The sequence below is a fragment of the Balaenoptera acutorostrata genome, chromosome 12, assembly GCF_949987535.1.
Source record: "Balaenoptera acutorostrata chromosome 12, mBalAcu1.1, whole genome shotgun sequence".
In the NCBI taxonomy this organism is placed as follows: domain Eukaryota; kingdom Metazoa; phylum Chordata; class Mammalia; order Artiodactyla; family Balaenopteridae; genus Balaenoptera; species Balaenoptera acutorostrata.
The window spans coordinates 68,180,086-68,198,466 of NC_080075.1; the positions used below are offsets into that span (position 1 = coordinate 68,180,086).

General features: G+C 34.2%; 1 protein-coding gene across 8 annotated transcripts in view; it reads right to left on the reverse strand.

The window, feature by feature from the left end:
- Positions 1-18,381, reverse strand: part of BIRC6 (baculoviral IAP repeat containing 6) — a 249,296-nt gene that overhangs the window by 196,235 nt on the left and 34,680 nt on the right. For all 8 annotated transcript variants that reach the window (XR_009009856.1, XM_057557865.1, XM_057557863.1 and 5 more), the window contains exons 4-9: positions 16,401-16,594; positions 13,216-13,327; positions 11,104-11,186; positions 7,049-7,271; positions 6,806-6,966; positions 2,614-2,672 (exon numbers count right to left, since the gene is read on the reverse strand). Coding sequence is in view for 7 of the 8 variants with exons in the window: in XM_057557865.1 (XP_057413848.1) it covers positions 2,614-2,672; positions 6,806-6,966; positions 7,049-7,271; positions 11,104-11,186; positions 13,216-13,327; positions 16,401-16,594 (832 nt within the window). In the remaining variant the exon portion in view is untranslated. The remainder of the gene's footprint in view (positions 1-2,613; positions 2,673-6,805; positions 6,967-7,048; positions 7,272-11,103; positions 11,187-13,215; positions 13,328-16,400; positions 16,595-18,381) is intronic.

The window sequence follows — 18,381 nt, forward strand, 5'->3', positions numbered from 1 at the left end:
GCACGACCACTGTCAAATAAATACTGCAGTAAGGAAAACTGTTATCTTTACTTGTCTCAGAACTTCTCAAAACTGTTGGACCACAAAATAAATTTTTACAGAACATACCTACAAATATCCTGCAGTATAATATTCTTCAGATAATCATATTGGGAAACCCTTCTCTATTCTGCTTACTTAGGTAGTGTCAACCCACAGTTCTGCCAGCCAAACTTCCAGAGGTTTACATTAGGCATTTTCCTAAAACCATCAAATTTCAATTTGAACTGTTCTTCAGTCTCTTGCCAAACATTCTTCTCCTTCTACACAAGAAGGTATGTACCCTTAATTCTGATATATGAACCAAAGAGCAAACTTTTCTCTCTGACATCATCTACTTACAGAAGTCATAACCTTCAACTAAAAAACAGATAAAAGTCTCTTAGTCTCCACTCACATTTTTGAAATTAAGAAATATATTCTACAATTTTTCAGACCATATCATTCAATTTGACGGGAAGAACCTGGAGTTAGTAAATTTAAGTTTTGAAATAGCATCTATGACTTATTTTAGATACTTCAGGAAGAAAATACATCTCCCATTAATATCACAAGCCTCCAAAATTCACCAATAGTCTCTCAATATAAAAGAATTAGCTTAGAAGATACATATTTTACTATAAATGAATGAACTACTTACATAACCTCAAATGAGGCAATTAAAAATTCTGAAGTGGAAGGATTTTTTTTTCTTACCATGGTTACCTTTTAATACTACATAAGGACACCACTCCCAACCCTGAATGAGGTATCATAAAAAGAGTCAACAAAAATATATGGTAAGTGGGAAGTGAAGTAAACAGGACTACAGAATCTAAAGGAAGTGTGAAAGATCAAACAGGCATAGATGAAAAAGATAAAGGTAAAAAAGGGATAAGGAAATAGATCAATATATAAGTACTATAATTACAAAAATACCTACTGAGATCCTTAGACCCAGAGGAAAGAACTAGGCCACAGCATACAAAGGAAAGGATAATAGCTAGAATCAAAAAAATTAAGAGCAGAAAAAGGAAAATTTAGTTCAAATACTTCACTTGACAAAGGAAAAAATGAAGCCCAGAGAGTTTAAGTGACTTGACAAGACCAAAGACTTATTTTGCAAGAGTTCAAGCTCTAACCAGATCTCCAGATAACCAGTGACCAATGTATTATTCTTCATCAGATTTCTCAAAATGTAATAGTAGCCCTTTCTTTTGCAAAGGGATAACAAAGTGGAAAAAGAGCACTCTTCATTAGACTAAATTTTTTTAATGTAATCAATTATTTTTCCTAGAGCTAATTACACATTTGTATATTATTCGGGGCAGTTTCCTACATTTTTCTTGATTTTTTTTCATTGCTAAGAACTACCTTAAAAGACAAATGAGGGTTAACCCAAAAATCAGTGCAGTATTCTGTCTGGTGGCTTTAAAAAGATTTTACAACAAATTAGAATTGAGAGCACCTGCTACTCTATACTAACTTTAGACACAAAACTTTTAACAACTGAACTATACAAAACCAAGTCTCCCCTAAAGAGATGTAATAAGTCATATATGTCCTCATTTCATGACATTTGACATTAGAAAATAGCCAGAATTTAATAATGGTCACTTCTTTAAAATAGTGGCTACTTCCCAGGTAATCTGTTTACGTATTTTTATCTTAATCAATTCCCCAAATTTTTAAAAACACATGTTAATATCACTATTTTATATATTAGGAAGGGCAATCAGACTATAATAAGTGACAGGATTGGGCTTCCCTGGTGGCGCAGTGGTTAAGAATCCGTCTGCCGAGGCAGGGGACATAGGTTCATGCCCTGGTCCAGGAAGATCCCACATGCCACAGAGCAACTAAGCCTGTGCGCCACAACTACTGAGCCTGTGCTCTAGAGCCCACAAGCCACAACTACTGAAGCCCGTGCACCTAGAGCCCATGCTCCGCAACAAGAGAAGCCACCTCAATGAGAAGCCCACGCACCGCAACTAGAGAAAGCCCACGCACAGCAACGAAGACCCAACGCAGCCAAAAAAAAAGTGACAGGGTTAGGATTCGAATTCTGAGATGCCTTGCCTATAATATAACTACATTAAAATATGAAGCAGACTCTTTTGCCTTAATACTTCATAAGTTAATGAACAAGGCAGCATTTACTTGATGCCTTAATGTCTATGATTTTATACTTTAAAATTTATTCTCTATTCACCTATGTTTTTGGGAAAATAAGAAATCATTAATTAATAATTAGTAATTTAAATGTTACTTTATTTAACAATACAATACACTATACAAATAAGCTGAACACATTTGGAAGAGTTTAATGTCCCTGAAATATGTGACAAAGATTTAATAAGATCCATTTTAATTCCTTTGGCTCAAATAGGTACTATTTAAATTTTAAGTATGAAACTCTATGAACACACTACTAATTCAAGATCTCTGATACATAATATGTGAGATTTCTTTGTGTATTAATGAAAATTTAGAGTTTGCACTAAGAAATACAGAATTAAGTGGTATTTAGCTTTACCTAAAAACTATATAAATGCAAGGATATAAAAAATAGATTATCTAATATTTTTTACATACCTGTCACAGAATCTGATCTGGAGTGCTCTTCACTGTCTGAATCCTCCAGTAAATCATCACTTAAAAGATAAATTAAAAATTAATTCCATGTCAAAAAAAGTATACATGAGACAGCAAAGAAAAAGGACAATGTTACAACCATTGTTTTGCATCTCAAACAAGCATCACACAACTAGCTTAAATGATATATAAGTAGTTTGAGACCCTAACTGATTAACAATGCTAATAATGAATCATCTTAAATCATTAAATAAATGTTTGCCTGAAATAGAGTGTGGTAATCTCTAAAAATTTACAATAGAATCTATGGGAATTTGACAAATGAATAGGTACGACTAGGGATAGTCTGGGTAAATAAAATGAAAAAAGAGAAAAACAGCTAATAAAATCAAGCACAAGCTTCCAGTAGTAAAATTTTAGTAACTATTGTATTACTGAATTCAGAAAAGTTACCCTAAAACCAAATAGAGTAGCTGTATAAATATGTGTGTATGTAGGTGTTTTCACACAGATATGCATTTTATTTGTGTTTTGCTTTTGGTTTTTTTTGCTTGTTTGGGAGGGGCTGTTAAGACCGCCTTGATAAGCAGGAAAACTACTAAAACTCATAACTCAGGAGTCAAGACAACAAGACTCTTTTTCCTCTTCACTCAGGTGGCCAAGAAATTGCCAGCCTCTCTCTTTGCATCTAACGTTATCCTCAGTCTCCATTGTTAATAAACAGGAAAAAAGATATAATTACAGACCACTCTAGCACAACATTAGGCAGTGTATGAACTAACAATCAGCACATTTACAGCAGTTCTAAAATTTTGATAACCTAAACTACAAAAATTAAGATGCATTTCACAAGAAGGAAAAGTAATTCTCCCTTTTGGAAACAGTATATTGCACTTCCATCTGAAATACCTAGGCATTTATAATGTTATTTTATTATGAAATGTAACCTGGTAATGTCCCTTAGAAATGCTTAATGCTTAATGCATTAAAGTAATGTCTGAAATTGGGGTGGGAAGATACTTGCTTACATATTTTTGACATAATTTCTGTGTTTCAGTTTTTCAGCTGGTAATAACTAACCATAAACAAATTTTGCGCTATAATTTAAAAATAACAAAAAGAATGTGAAAAAGATGAGCTGCTAATCAGCCTCAAGCTATTCAAACACTAATTGGCTAGTTTGAGAAAAATAATAAAGATATTTGGAAAAATAAATCCTAAGAGGAAAAATTAATGATTGGGAATTATCCAGAATAAAGAAGTCCAAACCAAGAAGAAACAATAGGTTTTGAGGGCTTTTGCATTAAGAAAAATAGCCAAATATTACCCAGCTACACTGAGATAAAAGATAAAATCTAGTAGTAGTATATTTTAAAGAAGGAATTCAGCTGTCTTGAAGTTACAGAGAATGTTACAAAGGGTTGCCAGATAATTGCCTTAATTAGCCCACAAATAAAAGCTTTACTGTGAAATTCTTCAAAATAAAATAATATTTAAAAAAACATTATTTCTTGACAGAAAAATGCTCATACTACTAAGTGATAAAATCATAGGAGTAAAACCACTAAACTATACACTTAAAGGGTGAATCTTCTGATGGGTAATTATGCATCAATATTTTTTTTTTAAATCACATGGGTTTAAAAAAAACTATACACACCTAAACGTTAACATGACTAGATGGTATGATAATGGGGACTCTACTTTTCTTCATTTTACTTCCATATACTTTCTAATATTTCTACAATAAACATGCATTACAGTTGACCACTGAACAACACAGGGGTTAGGTGCACCAACCCTCCACTAAGTGGAAAATCTGTGTATAACTTATACTAATTGCCCTTCTGTATCCATGGTTCTGCATCTGCAGATTCAGCCAACCGCAGATCGTGCAGTATTCACTATTAAAAAAAATACACACATAATTGGACTCACGCAGTTAACCCATGCTGTTCAAGGGTCAAATGTACTTATATAATAGACACTAGATTTACTAAAGTCTTTTACATGATATAAAACCTTTTCCAAAGTAATAAACATGCAAAAAAATATATATGGTAAGTTTAAAATGCTTAAAGATTATATATGCTAATACTACAGGTGTACCTTAGTTTTGATATATAACTAAGATATACAATACTATAAGCAACTTCAAAGTTAAACTCAGAAAATTTTTGCAAATTCGAAAGACATAACATACAAATGAGGCATCCAGACAAAAATGTTAATTCATTAAAATTAAATGTGTCCCAAATAAATATTCTTCCTTAAATAAATTCAGAACAAAGACAAATGTTGCCTTCTAAGTAGAAATAGACAAAAAACAATTGCCAAGCAAGCTATACTGCTAATTACTTTAAACTTCTTGGTTAAGCTTTAATTTCTTCAATTAATGTATTATTCTTCAAGCTAATGAAGCACAGCATATTTTAAAACAAAATATACTATATATACTGTATCTCGTGCCACAGACACAGAGGCAGTCTGGCTCATTATATCCACTACCAATCCAACAGGAATCCTGCTACCTCTGGAGGAAAGGAAGGGGAGAGAAAGGGCTTCAAGCTCCACCTCTTCAGCTTCCTCCTACCACCCCGACACAGAGTAATCCTTGTATATGACTCATTTCACACTTTCTTGGGAGAAAAGGGTCATTCTACCCTAGAAAGATTTTAAGTCTCTTAAAAAAGCAGGCAGAGCGATTTATATCTCAACCCTAGCACACGAGCTCAGATAATACCTGTCCGCAAGAAATACTGGACAAGTGTTTACCTAAAATGTACATTTTACCAAGGTGTGTATATGTGTGTGATCTTAAAACTACATCTTGATTCAATTTTTAATCCTCAAATTACAAAACTGAGTCAAAAGTTCTAGTTAAAGTCAGTGTTCAGGACATACCAGTTTCATTATCTTCTATGAATAATTTTCCACTAATTTCTAAGAAAATCAAAGAGATCACGCATGCTTACTTTTCAGTCTTACTGGCAAATATGGTCAAACTCAAGACAACAATGGGCCAACTGCTTTCCCATCAAGCTCTCACAGGGACTTAAAATAACTGAGAACACCATGAAGCTTTAATTCAGTCTGTTCCAGAACTCAGACCACATTCATTTACCTACTAATAATTTCCACATACTATTAACAAGAGGGACTAGACAGAGGTAAACTTCCCATTTTATATGTTGTGAATTCTCCATTAATTTAAATAATGAAATCATTTCCATTAATAAAGTTTTATATTACTTCTTAATGAAAGTGCATGCCACCAAATAGATTGTGAAATAAAATGATAAATCACTGTGGTGTAACACCAATCACACATCAGCAACACAAGAAGCCCTGCAAGTGAAATGATAGATCTCAGTATACCAGGACACCTGATCAGTTACAGAGGCTCCATTTCACATGGCTACCATCAGAACCTTAAAAAGTGGTAGCTGCTATTGCTTAAGACAAGCTGAGTGGCTTATGGACCCCTTCATTCTGCCTACATTGGGAGTATCGCAAATGTTGCTCTATAATCCTACCCAGTTCAGGAGTTACAACTGCAGAGCTTCTATGGAGACAAGTAGGTAAGATGGGATTTTAATGTGACTCTCTTTCCCCCACATAGATCAAATACAGCCACAGAAATCATGAATCTCTGGAAAAGCTGAATAGAATAGAATCCAGTACAACAATTCTACCAGAATCTTTCCTTAGCAATAATTATTGTACCTCAACTCATTGCTGACTACTGATACATTTGTTTTAAATAATTAGATCACCTTGCCTAGCCATGGGTTATTTCACTATTCATTACCACTTCTATATTTTAGCTGCTAATGAAAAAAAGGGAAATGAACCAAATGATTCAACTGCTCTATGAAAAGATTTAGGAGAAGGCAAAATTACAAATCTAATCCAAGGATTTCATTTCATTATTTAGACTTTACTTTTCAATGGTGTGATTATTCCCAATTGGCATAGACTGAGATAGAAAATATATTTTATAGACTATGTTGTTTGTGAATGAAAATTTCTTTCAAGAATCATACAATTCTTTCAGATTTCTAACCAAACATTGAGTCTCTAATCTCTTGAGACTAACAACGCTTTCTGCCTCTTTAATTAGAATTAAGAGAATATACAATTTAGGAAAACACTTAACTTCTATAAATATTATCAAAACAAATTTACATACCTATCTCCTTCCAATTTTGGTATATCTGAGCAACTAGAGGAGTCTTCCAGCCATGCCAAAGTTGGTCTCCTAGATTCAACTGCTGAGCTTGGTTCTCCCGAGAGAATAAGCTGTTGTACAATTGCTGGATCATATGCATTAATTTCAAACTTTAAGTGCACCTAAACAAATAAATGAAAAGCCTAAATTTACAACGGATTTTCTTCTCAATTACTAATATGTTTCTTCAAAATTAAAACATACCTTCATAAGTTTGGAAACATCCCATATACAGATCTTTCCTCGTTTCGTTGCAGCAGCTAAAAAGTGAGGGCAGCTCCCGGACCCAAAGCAAGATATTCTGTCAGTTCCATCCGTGCAAGGGAACTGCGCGGGACTTGTTGCAAGAGTGACTGACAATGGCACATTCTGTGTGTGCTCACCTTTCACAAACGGGCAGTTTGGGGAATGTCTCTCGTGTTCAGACCTTTACACAAATTAAGGAAGGGAAAGTTTACTGAACAACTGCTGTTAAGTCTGTACACTAAAAGAGAACTCCAAGATATTTTTTCTTTAAAAAAAAAACAAAAACAATTAGTTGAACTTAAAGTATTCTTTAGTTAAAGACTTAAATAGCAAATTGTTCCATTTTACTGAGATCACTCTAACATGTTAACTACTCACTTTAACAGCAATTGTTCACTTTAACTGATTACAAATAAAGCCAGTCTGAGATGAAACAGAAATAAATGATACAGTAAAATTTATATCATATTAGTATACTGATAAAACTGTTTAATCTCCTTATATTTCTTCACACTGGTTTCCCACAGCTTTAAATAAATAACTACTTTGTTTCAGTCTAAAATTTTCTATGTATTCTACAGCATGGTGACAAAAGATAACATTACCATATTGTATATTTGAAATTTGTGAAGAGGATGTATCTTGAATTAAATATTCTTAACACACAAACACACACAAACTGGTAACTATTAGAGGTGATGGATATGTTAATTAACTTGATTATGGTGATCTTTTCACATTGTGTATATATACTAAAACATCAGATTGTACACCTTAAATGTATGTAATTTTTACATGTCAAAGGTATCTCAATAAAGCTGTTTTTAAAATAAATAAATAATAATCCACACGTAGATACAGACCCACTTATCTATATAACAGTGGCCACAGCTATAAACAGCATACAATAAAACTCTATAAATGCTATTCATACTGCAAAAAACTTTTTTAGTAAAGACCTGAAAGCAGAAAGATCTCTAGAGTATGGATAAAACGACATACATTAAAAACACAGAGATACACCTTTCACATTCACTATCAGACTCCATCAGACAAATAACTTCAAAGAAACTTGGATAATGTCTATAGCTTGTACATTATTTCCTTCACATAAATACTTACTGAGCAAAATGAAATGTTAAATTAGTTTACTAGAAAACCCTAATATGTGTAGTAAGAATAAAATACTAGGACCTCAGATCAAGACTGGTATACTGACTTAAAAAATTTTCTCAAATATTTAAAGCAGGATCAACTTAACACTTAAAAATTATCTGCCCAACTTTGTGACTACTTTATTTCTTTTTGGTTATTCTTTTTTTTTTTTTTTAAACTTTCACTAGCTGTAATTACAAGGCATTATTTGAAATGTGAGAATGCTGCCACCAAAACAAAGAGGGTTTTTTTAAAACCCATTTTTATACTTCCATGTCAAAGAAAGGAAAGCTATACTTGTAAAATATTCCATGGGGTATACATATTTCTTTTTACACTGCACCTACAACTTACCTATAACCATATATAAATCCTGGACAATTTACAGTACACAAGGCGTCTTACGTTAATGCTTTTACATGGCATCTGCAGGCACATGATATCTGAACTGGATTCCCTCACAGCCAAACCCTAGGGTATTTTTCCTCTTTCCATCTTTCTCTCTTAACCTGAGTTTTAACTTTTTAATTAAAATTTTATTTACGCAAGTGACATATGACTATCTGAAATACAGCAAAAGACCCACTTCGGTTATAATATCCACCCCCAGTAATCTCCTATCCCACCTCCAGGTAACCACTATTACAAATTTAATACACTTCTAAAATATATTTATAAATTTATACACATACATGTACATTCAGAAAATATGGGGTTTTTTTCATTTTAAATAAACAATATTATTATATGAATCATTCTACAACAGCTTTCTTGATACAATAACATATCTAAAAGGTACTGGTGATTAATAGAGAGCTAACTGTTCATTCCTTTAACTGTTGGATCATAGTCAATTACATGAATATATTTTATTTAGCTAGTCCCCTCCTGAGAGGCATGTAAGATTTTCCAGTTTTTCACTACCATGACCATTTTGTGCTTCCTTGCATACAAGAGCAATTAATTCTCTAGTGTAAATTAGAAGTGGAACTGCTAGATAATAAGGGGTCCATGTTATTTTATTTTTTTAAAGTTCTATCTCCCTCCAAAGTGGCTCTATCAACTCCCACCATCAAAATATGAGTCCCATCTTCCCCTAAAAATGAAAAATCTTCATTCTTTTCCTCCTTTCAGTTTCAGAAGGTACACAGGCTCAGTTCCCCAGCCCCCATCAATCCCATTCCCTCTATCCATTTGGAGCACTGGCCCTAGGCCCTCAGAGACTCTACCAACTGTTTAAGAGTTTGAGGAATCCTGAATCCCAGGGCAAAGAAAAGGTAGAACCCTTGATTTCCTGACCATATCAAGAAAAGACGGGTTTTAAACAGCCCAAGTTGGAAATCTGAATCAACTTTCCCACAGAAAAATATTTATGAGTAAAGATACATTCTATAATGTAATGGTATAATTTTTCAGGTGTGGGTTAAATAATTTTTGAGGATCAGCCTAAGAAACTAAAATATACATGTTAAAATGGTTGCTATATATATAAAGATGGTTTCTAGGGGAAAAGACTAAATTCCAAACAGAACCTTAACCTAAATTGGAAATTGCTCATAGTCAACTCTCAGTCAGCAGATGCAATTTCAATTTTTCATATTTTCAGTATTTCCCACTGCAACCTGGAATCCACATGCACACTCTAATAGGCTTTAGCAAGTTCACATCAGCTGATTAACATTCAGAGATCTCGAACTAACTACAGTACAAAATAAGTGGTATATCTTAAAACCAAATCCTGGCTCCATGACTTACTAGCCAAATGCTCTTCACCAAATTTTATTTTTTTTATTTTAAAATGGTATAATAATTCTTATCTCATAGAGTGACTATAAGGATTAAACTGGAGAATATTCTCAATTCCCTCCTATAAAATGGAGATGATAATAATACCTACCTCATAAAGCTAATGTGAGAATTAAATGAGTTAAAAATATATAAAATGCATAGGATGGTACCTAGTAAACCATATTATACAAATATTTGCTATTATTACTATTTTATTTATTTATTTATTTATTTATTTATGTATTTATTTATTTTTGGCTGCATTGGGTCTTCGTTGCCGCGTGCGGGCTTTCTCTAGTTGCGGCGAGCAGGGGCTACTCTTCGTTGCAGTGTGCAGGCTTTTCACTGTGGTGGCTTCTCTTGTTGCAGAGCACGGGCTCTAGGCATGCAGGCTTCAGTAGTTGTGGCATGTGGGCTTAGTAGTTGTGGCTCGCAGGCTCTAGAGCGCAGGCTCAATAGTTGTGGAGCACGGGCTTTGTTGCCCCACAGCATGTGGGATCTTCCCGGACCAGGGCTCGAACCCACGTCCCCTGCATTGGCAGGTGGATTCTTAACCACTGCGCCACCAGGGAAGTCCCACTATTTCTATTAATAGGGCCTCAGAGTAGTTATTTCTAAAAATGAGGTTCCAATACATGATCTCTATTGTTTAACCAAGTTCTAAACTTTCATGCGCTAGAATTCAAAACCACCACAGACCCCCTAGAATTACTTCAAAATTAGAAATGTAAATCATAAAGGCCCTCCTCCGTGGATTCCCTATTAATGACCTGCCCTCAAAAGAACAAGGCTAAACTGCTGAATTTAATCATGCTTTTTAAACTTATTTTATCATAGCCTTCTAGTTTGGCACTTCTCCCATGTACACATCTTGGAAAGTCACACATTAGAGATCCTGTATGCCAAGTGATGTGACAGAGCATAGACAGCATTACCTCATTCTCTTAGGACAGAGGCAAAACTAAAGATGACAAAAGGCAAGAATATTAATATACAGATATCAGAAAAATAAAATTTAGAAGCACATTTATAGAACTTAGCTTATTACATTCAGAAATATCAAGACTCACCAAGGTTCATCAGTAGGTTCCCAACAGACGAGACATACACTACAAGTAAAACACATGGCTCTATCATCTCCAGATGAGGCAGGCTGCAAATTTATAAAGAAGACAGAAAAGGTTTATCAATATTAAAATTGCTTAATAAAAACTCTTCTAAATAAGTTCATAATTTTAGGTAAAATTCCATATTGAGGAAAAGAAAATTAGCCTATACTATTAGCCCTCAACAATACACTTTTAATCCCCAAATGTTTATAAATTTGCTGCCTTACTTGATAAATCATGTTTCGTCAGCAAATGACCACTCAGTCAAACATGGAGACACACACATCCTCAGTCTCTGATCTAGCATCTTCTAATTGTATTACTAAAGTATTTTAAATATAGTTAAGTATATGAAAGGAAATAGTCTAACAGGCTTCTTATTAAAAACTGAATTCTATACTACTACATAAGAAAACGCAAGAAAAAAGGAAAAGCAAACTAGTGAACGTAATTAAGGTAACATTCTTTAAGTAAGACACATGACAAAATGACATTTATATATATATAAAATCTAAATCTGAACTAAAATATACCTCTAAAAACTAATATTAATATTTCTGAACACTTACTCTACTTAGCACTTACTATGTCTACAGGTGTAAATATACTGTATTTTTTAGAAGACTGAGAATAATCAACACCTAATACAGGTAGAAGATTCTAGAAAACCTATGATTTGATCTTTGCAAAAATGGAATACAGGGACTTCCCTGGCGGTCCAGTGGTTAAGACTCCGTGCTTCCAATGCAGGGGGCATGGGTTCAATCCCTGGTCAGGGAACTAAGATCCCACAAGCCGCATGGCGCGGCCAAAAGGAAAAAAAAAAAAGGAATACAATGAACAAGAGCTCAACAGAAAAAATATCAAGGTATCACCTAACAGACTGTTTTAGGAAATGACACCAAATAAGAAGGAAGAAGATAAATTATTAGGAAAAATAGTCCTTATTCAATCCTTAACTTAGGAAAACATACTCAGTGATTTTAATATTAGCCAGTCTCCAAATAAATCTACCTTTAACTGGAAATTTGACAAACTCTGAATAAAATCTTCAAATATATATGGTTTTCTGATTTAATCTTAGTTTAAGATACTTCAAGAACACTTCAGGATAACAAAGGAATAATCACTCTTAAGATTCTTTATGACAGTAACTTCAATGTATTCAAAGTTTAATTTAGTTCTAAAATTAAATATGCATGCTTTATGTAAACTGACATGTAATTATTAGATTTCTCAGCTTCTTTAGCAATGGCAAAGCAGTGGTAAGCCAGTCTACATTATTCAGCTGAAGTTTCCTTTAACTGGTTTATTATGCCCATCTAAACTCATTTTTCTTAACTTCCTCTACTTTAGCTCCACAAAGCTTTCTATAATGTCCCATTCCCATGTCTTTTTGTCACACTCATCCTTACCTGTACACCCTCCTCTTTTCCTACATAAAACCATGACTATTTTCCCTAATTCTTTCTCTTTCTACATAATTTCTTAATCAATTCTTCAATACATATGTGTTCAAGTCACACTGTACTACCCACAATGCTGCTTCCATAGTTATCTAATATATGGGTAATTTTTAATCCCAATAAAATTAAAATTTCAAGAGTAATTGCAATGTATTATTGCTTTTATTGCATTACCCTAACACATACTACTCTGTTATGAATGCATAAGTCAAAACTGAAAATAAACACACACACAGAGAGAACACTTCTCAAGACACAAATCTGGAGAATACTGCCTGTTTGCTGATTAATTGTATACATAAACATATTATATATCATAGTTATCATATATATAATCTGAAAGAAAATAGTTATAAAGCATTAACTCAGTTATTGGTTACTTTTTTTTAATGGTTTCCCCGTTCATACACAGTATGTGACATAGGAAACAGCCAGTCAGTATTAAGATCAAAGGTATAAGAACAAAACTCACATTACATACATACACACAAGCACAGAGCCTGGGTGCATAAAATAGTATAATGACTGAAAAAGTATTAAAATGTTGACAATTTTACTAAAGGCTACAAAGTCATATTGAAAAGAAATTTTTGACAGCCTTATTTACCTGATGATAAAATCCAGCTTGAGCCATGGGATCTGGCTGTGCCCATCTATAGCCTACATGAGGCCATGAGGTAAATGTCTCCCGTCTGTTAGCTTCGCTATACATCAATGATCTAAAAGTAAACAAACTTTATGTAACTGAAGTTAGGCATCAAATTACAGTGACACTACTATCTACCACTGAAGAAAAAAGTTTACTGGATTATCAACACAAACTGGGAATGTCTAATTACCAATTCAAATTTGTATTTTAAATTAAAAATGATCAGTTTTAGGAACTTCCCTTGAACAGAGTAGGGAAAAAAGAAACGTGATAAGATAGCTACAACTGATAAACAATTCCCGGGGAGATTAAATTAACCAATGTTGCATAATTAGCAATCAGAGAGCAGAAAATCTGCAAATGCAGAGGCAGAGAACCCTACACTTTCATCGTGTGACAAGTTTTGCAAAAATGGATAAAACCACAACCAAAGGAATGGTAGTTTTATCTCAACCATATTGAGAAAGTATATTCTAGTTTAATTTTTTTTTTTTTTTAAGTAGAAAGCAATTTATATGTTCTTTCTCCAGAGAAATCCTTTTCCAGGAAACTTGTACTCTCCAGGGAATTATCAAAAAAAAGAAATCTTCACATATGTTTTCATTAAAATACATTAGCTCACTAAGAGTAAACCTTTAACAATACTAGAGTATCTTTTTAAAGGAGACTACCAAAATTAGAAAAAGTCCAAACAGCTCCAAATAAGAAAGGACTGATAAGCAGAGCTTCCTCTTCCTAACACAGAAGGGCAACTGATTTTTAAAAAGAGAGAGAAAGTGGTAAAGGTCATCACAAAGAGACCAGAAAAATACTTTTCTTTAAATTCTTCCCTTAAATTAGTGCATGGTCTCCTATAATATTGCTAGAGAGCTTTAGGTTTAACTCATAGTTGTGTTCTGATTTGAAAAAAAAGAAAAACAGGCACTTTGCTGGTGGTGCAGTGGTTAAGAATCTACCTGCCAATGCAGGGGACACAGATTCAATCCCTGGTCCGGGAAGACCCCACATGTCGTGGAGAAACTAAGCCCATGCACCACAACTACTGAGCCTGCACTCTAGAGCCCGCAAGCCACGACTACTGAGCCTGTGCACCCCAACTACTGAAGCCCATGCACCCTAGAGCCCGTGCACAGCAACTACTGAGCCCACGCGCCGCAACTACTGAAGCCCGCGCACTCTAGGGCCTGTGTGCCACAACTACTGAGCCCGCGTGCTACAACTACTGAAGCCCACGCACCTAGAGCCTGTGCACTGCAAAAAGAGAAGCCACCACAATGAGAAGCCCGTGCAACGAAGAGCAGTCCCCGCTCACTGCAACTAGAGAAAGCCCTCACGCAGCAACAAAGATCCAACACAGCCAAAAATAAATAAATGAAATTTAAAAAAAAAATTGTTGAGTTAGAAAAGTTTTATCATCTACAGGCTATAGACGTCTTGAAAGATCTGTGTCAGTCTCAAAACAGAAAACCTGTCCATTTAGTTATATTACCAAACAAAACAGCAATAGCATCCAGTAGACCCTTACTCAAACCTCCAACAGAGCTCATCAAGGTTTTCATAAGGTTCCTAGATTCATATTTAATGAAATAAACACCACAGGCTATATCAAAATTAATACTTTGAGACATTTTAACACCTCCAGAAACACTGAAAATCCCATCTAATGAATGCATTTTCTAAAATAAACCATTTACGACAGCTTGCACTGAGTTCTTTAGATACTCTCCTACTGATTGCAAAGAAAATAGCTCTGAAATTATAATCTCAAAATAGGCATGGCTCTCAGATAAGAAACATTTATTCTAAATACATACTTTTCCTTTTTCTCCCCCTCTCCGGACATATTCCAAAGAACATTTTAATGATAGCCACAGCACATATCATCTGACAGTTATTAAGATTAAAAATGAAAGTCTCCACATTTTGCCCAAAAGTTAGACATAGCAATATTACTATGGAATACAAAAATTCTTCCCAAATGTTAACAACCAAGAGAAGTTATTTACATAATAATAAAATCACTTAACAAAAAAAGGGCAATTGATTAAGCAGTTTCAGTTTACAAAAGGATAAACTAATAAATATCGCAAACTAATATAAGAGCTATACGGGAATTCCCTGGCTGCCCAGGGGTTGAGACTCCGTGCTTTTGCTGCCGGGGGCCCGGATTCAATCCCTGGTCAGAGAACTGGGATCCCACAAGCCGCACAGTGCAGCAGGCGGGGCGGGAGGCGGGGAGCAATACTTAAGATAACAGAAGTTAAAGGTTAACTCATTCAGTAATATTTTTGCTACATCAGCATGTACTCTTTATAAATGTACTTCAGAAAACAGCATAGGCAGTTACAATTCACATTCAATGAAAAAGTGAAAATGTAAAATGCTACATGGAAAGGGAAATGTGAACTTATCAAAAATGCTAAATTTAATATCTCAGTAAAGCATTTCTAAACTTCATTACTGATAAATTTTATTTCAAATAACAAATCATTTAAGTTTTTCAATGAATGCATTACTGACTTTTTAGTTAGTTCTATACAAAGCAGAACTCCAATAAATCTCTAGTGAAGAAAATAATGACTGAGGTATGGTTTTTATAACACTCTGTTTAAATCCAGGGCAGGCAGCATAAAAATCTTAATTCAAAATTACCCTAGAAAAACAAAAACAAATAAACAAAAAAACCCACAAAATTGCCCTAATTGCTTTTTTAACTCTGTTCATTTTTTAAGTAGGAAATAATATATGGGTCTTATATTCAGATTCTGGCAGTCTTTTAATTTACCAAAATTCATGCCAAAGGTCACAAAATTTCATCAAGGCAAAATAATTCATATATATTTAATAATTATAATATTTTTAAGTTGACTCAAATATTTACTAAGCAAGTACAAAGATGGAATTTTAAAAATATAGTTTCATAATCCCTTTAAATACTTTCCAGGCACCAAAAGAAATTGTTTAACAAGTCAAGGAGTAGTTTACTTCACTTCAGTATTTTAAGAGAAATAAAAATCTGAGTGGTTTTCAAAAATATTTTGAAATTTTTAAAATCACAATCAAATTTTACAGTTATTCTTTGTTAATCAAAAAACTTATCAATTCAATCTCACTGTCACATCTTTTTATAAGCAAGGTCATACCTGTCCACAGAACGACCTGGCCCCACCCCAAGTTCTGGACGTGCACTAGGTAAGAGGTAAGACAATCTGTCCATCACTGAGGACGCCACAGGTAAGGCAGCAATATTTTGATTTATTTTCTTAAGTTCATTCACAATGGCACTGGCAATGGACTTCAACACATGATGAGGAAGATGAAATGTAACTGTGGCCCACTGAAAGAGAACAGGAGTGTAAGCAAAGGAAAACATACTCAATAGTTTTCACCAAAACCATGACTTATACATTATAAGATAAAGAACTATTTATAGTCTCAAGTGAGTTTACTCCATTAATTTATCATTTAAAGTAAGAACCTGCAATTACATAAAAAATGAAACTAACCATCCTGAAAAAGAAAGCTTAGAACCAAATGGTAGCACATCTTCTTACATATCTCATCCACAATTAAGGATAACTAAAATCATCTGTAGTGAGAAGCTGCTGCATAGCACAAGGAGATCAGCTCAACGTTTTTTGATGACCTAGAAGGGTGGGATAGGGAGGATGGGAGGGAAGCTCAAGAGGGAGGGGATATGGGGATATGTGTATACATACAGCTGATTCACTTTGTTGTACAGCAGAAACTAAGACAACATTGTAAAGCAATTATACTCCAATAAAGATATAAAAATAAATAAATAAAAATTAAAATTTTAAATAAATAAAATCATCTGTCATTTTTCACATTCCTCCAGCACATACACAATGTTAAGCATAAACTAGGCACTTAAATATCTCCACTCATAAATATATAGTTGTACAATTCATCACTACTGGGTTATATGAAGATTTACTTCAGATGTTGTATTTTTTTGTTGTCACCATAATCCAGCAAAGTATCTAAAGCATAGACCTTATTGTCACACAGACTTGGATTCTAAGCCCAGCTTCTCCATCAACCATGAGACCCTTGTCAAATTAACTTCAATTTCCTGCTTCTGTGAAATGGGAAAAAACAAATACCTATTCACATAATGTTTTCACAAGAATTCAAGTGAGGATTGGTACAGTGTCTAACAGAGTAAGCTTTCAATAAATGTTAACTACAATTATTTAATATTAAAATAATTACTCAAGAAGTTAGACTGCAAAAAATGCTAAGTCTTAATCTCCAAGAGAAATAAGTCTATAAAGTAATTTCATCTTTATATCCTGTTCCTGCTTGCCTATGAATGGTTTCCATTCTGTCTAATACACTCTAGGCAGCCTACTAAATTACTACTCATCTATATTACTGGAAAAACTTGTGGCCAGAAACATGACTTCAATTACCTAAGAGACAGAGAGAGAGAAGCTCTTACTTTGTTTCTAGACCTAATCTGCTCATAGACCCAGAGCCTCTTGGTTGAAAGCGAGGCCAAATCCCCTTGAGAAAGGACCCTACAACAACGCCCCAACTCTACACTGCAAATCATACTCCAAGCCTTCCCCAAAGGCACCTGTGGGCATTCACTGTAGTCACTGTGCACTAGGGAAGAGAAAATATTGTGATCTTTCAGGCATCACAAGATAGTAACACTGAACTGACCTAAAACATCACTGTGGTCCACTAGTGAAAGTGGGGACATGATGGTGAAGTGATTGATGGAATTTTGGCCCGAAGCTGTCTCAATGAGCTCTGTGGATCCCCAGACCTATCTCGTAGCTATTTCTCTACTTCCCAAATGTACAACTGGAAGAGAAGTAGAATAGGCAACTAGAAAAATTCCTACACTGTTTCTCTGATCCTCTTGGAGGACTACTAAAGTAAGAAAGGCCAAGTGGAAGCCCCTAGAACTTTCATTTTTTCTACAAAGCTACTAAACAAAAGCAATGCCACATCCTGAGGAAATTTCTGAGATTAATGTCACTATACTAGACCTGAAAGATACAGGGGTAATCAAATTATCTCACCTCCATTTAACTGACCTATTTGGCCCATGCAAACGTAAATGGATCTTGAAGAATGACTGTGGACTGT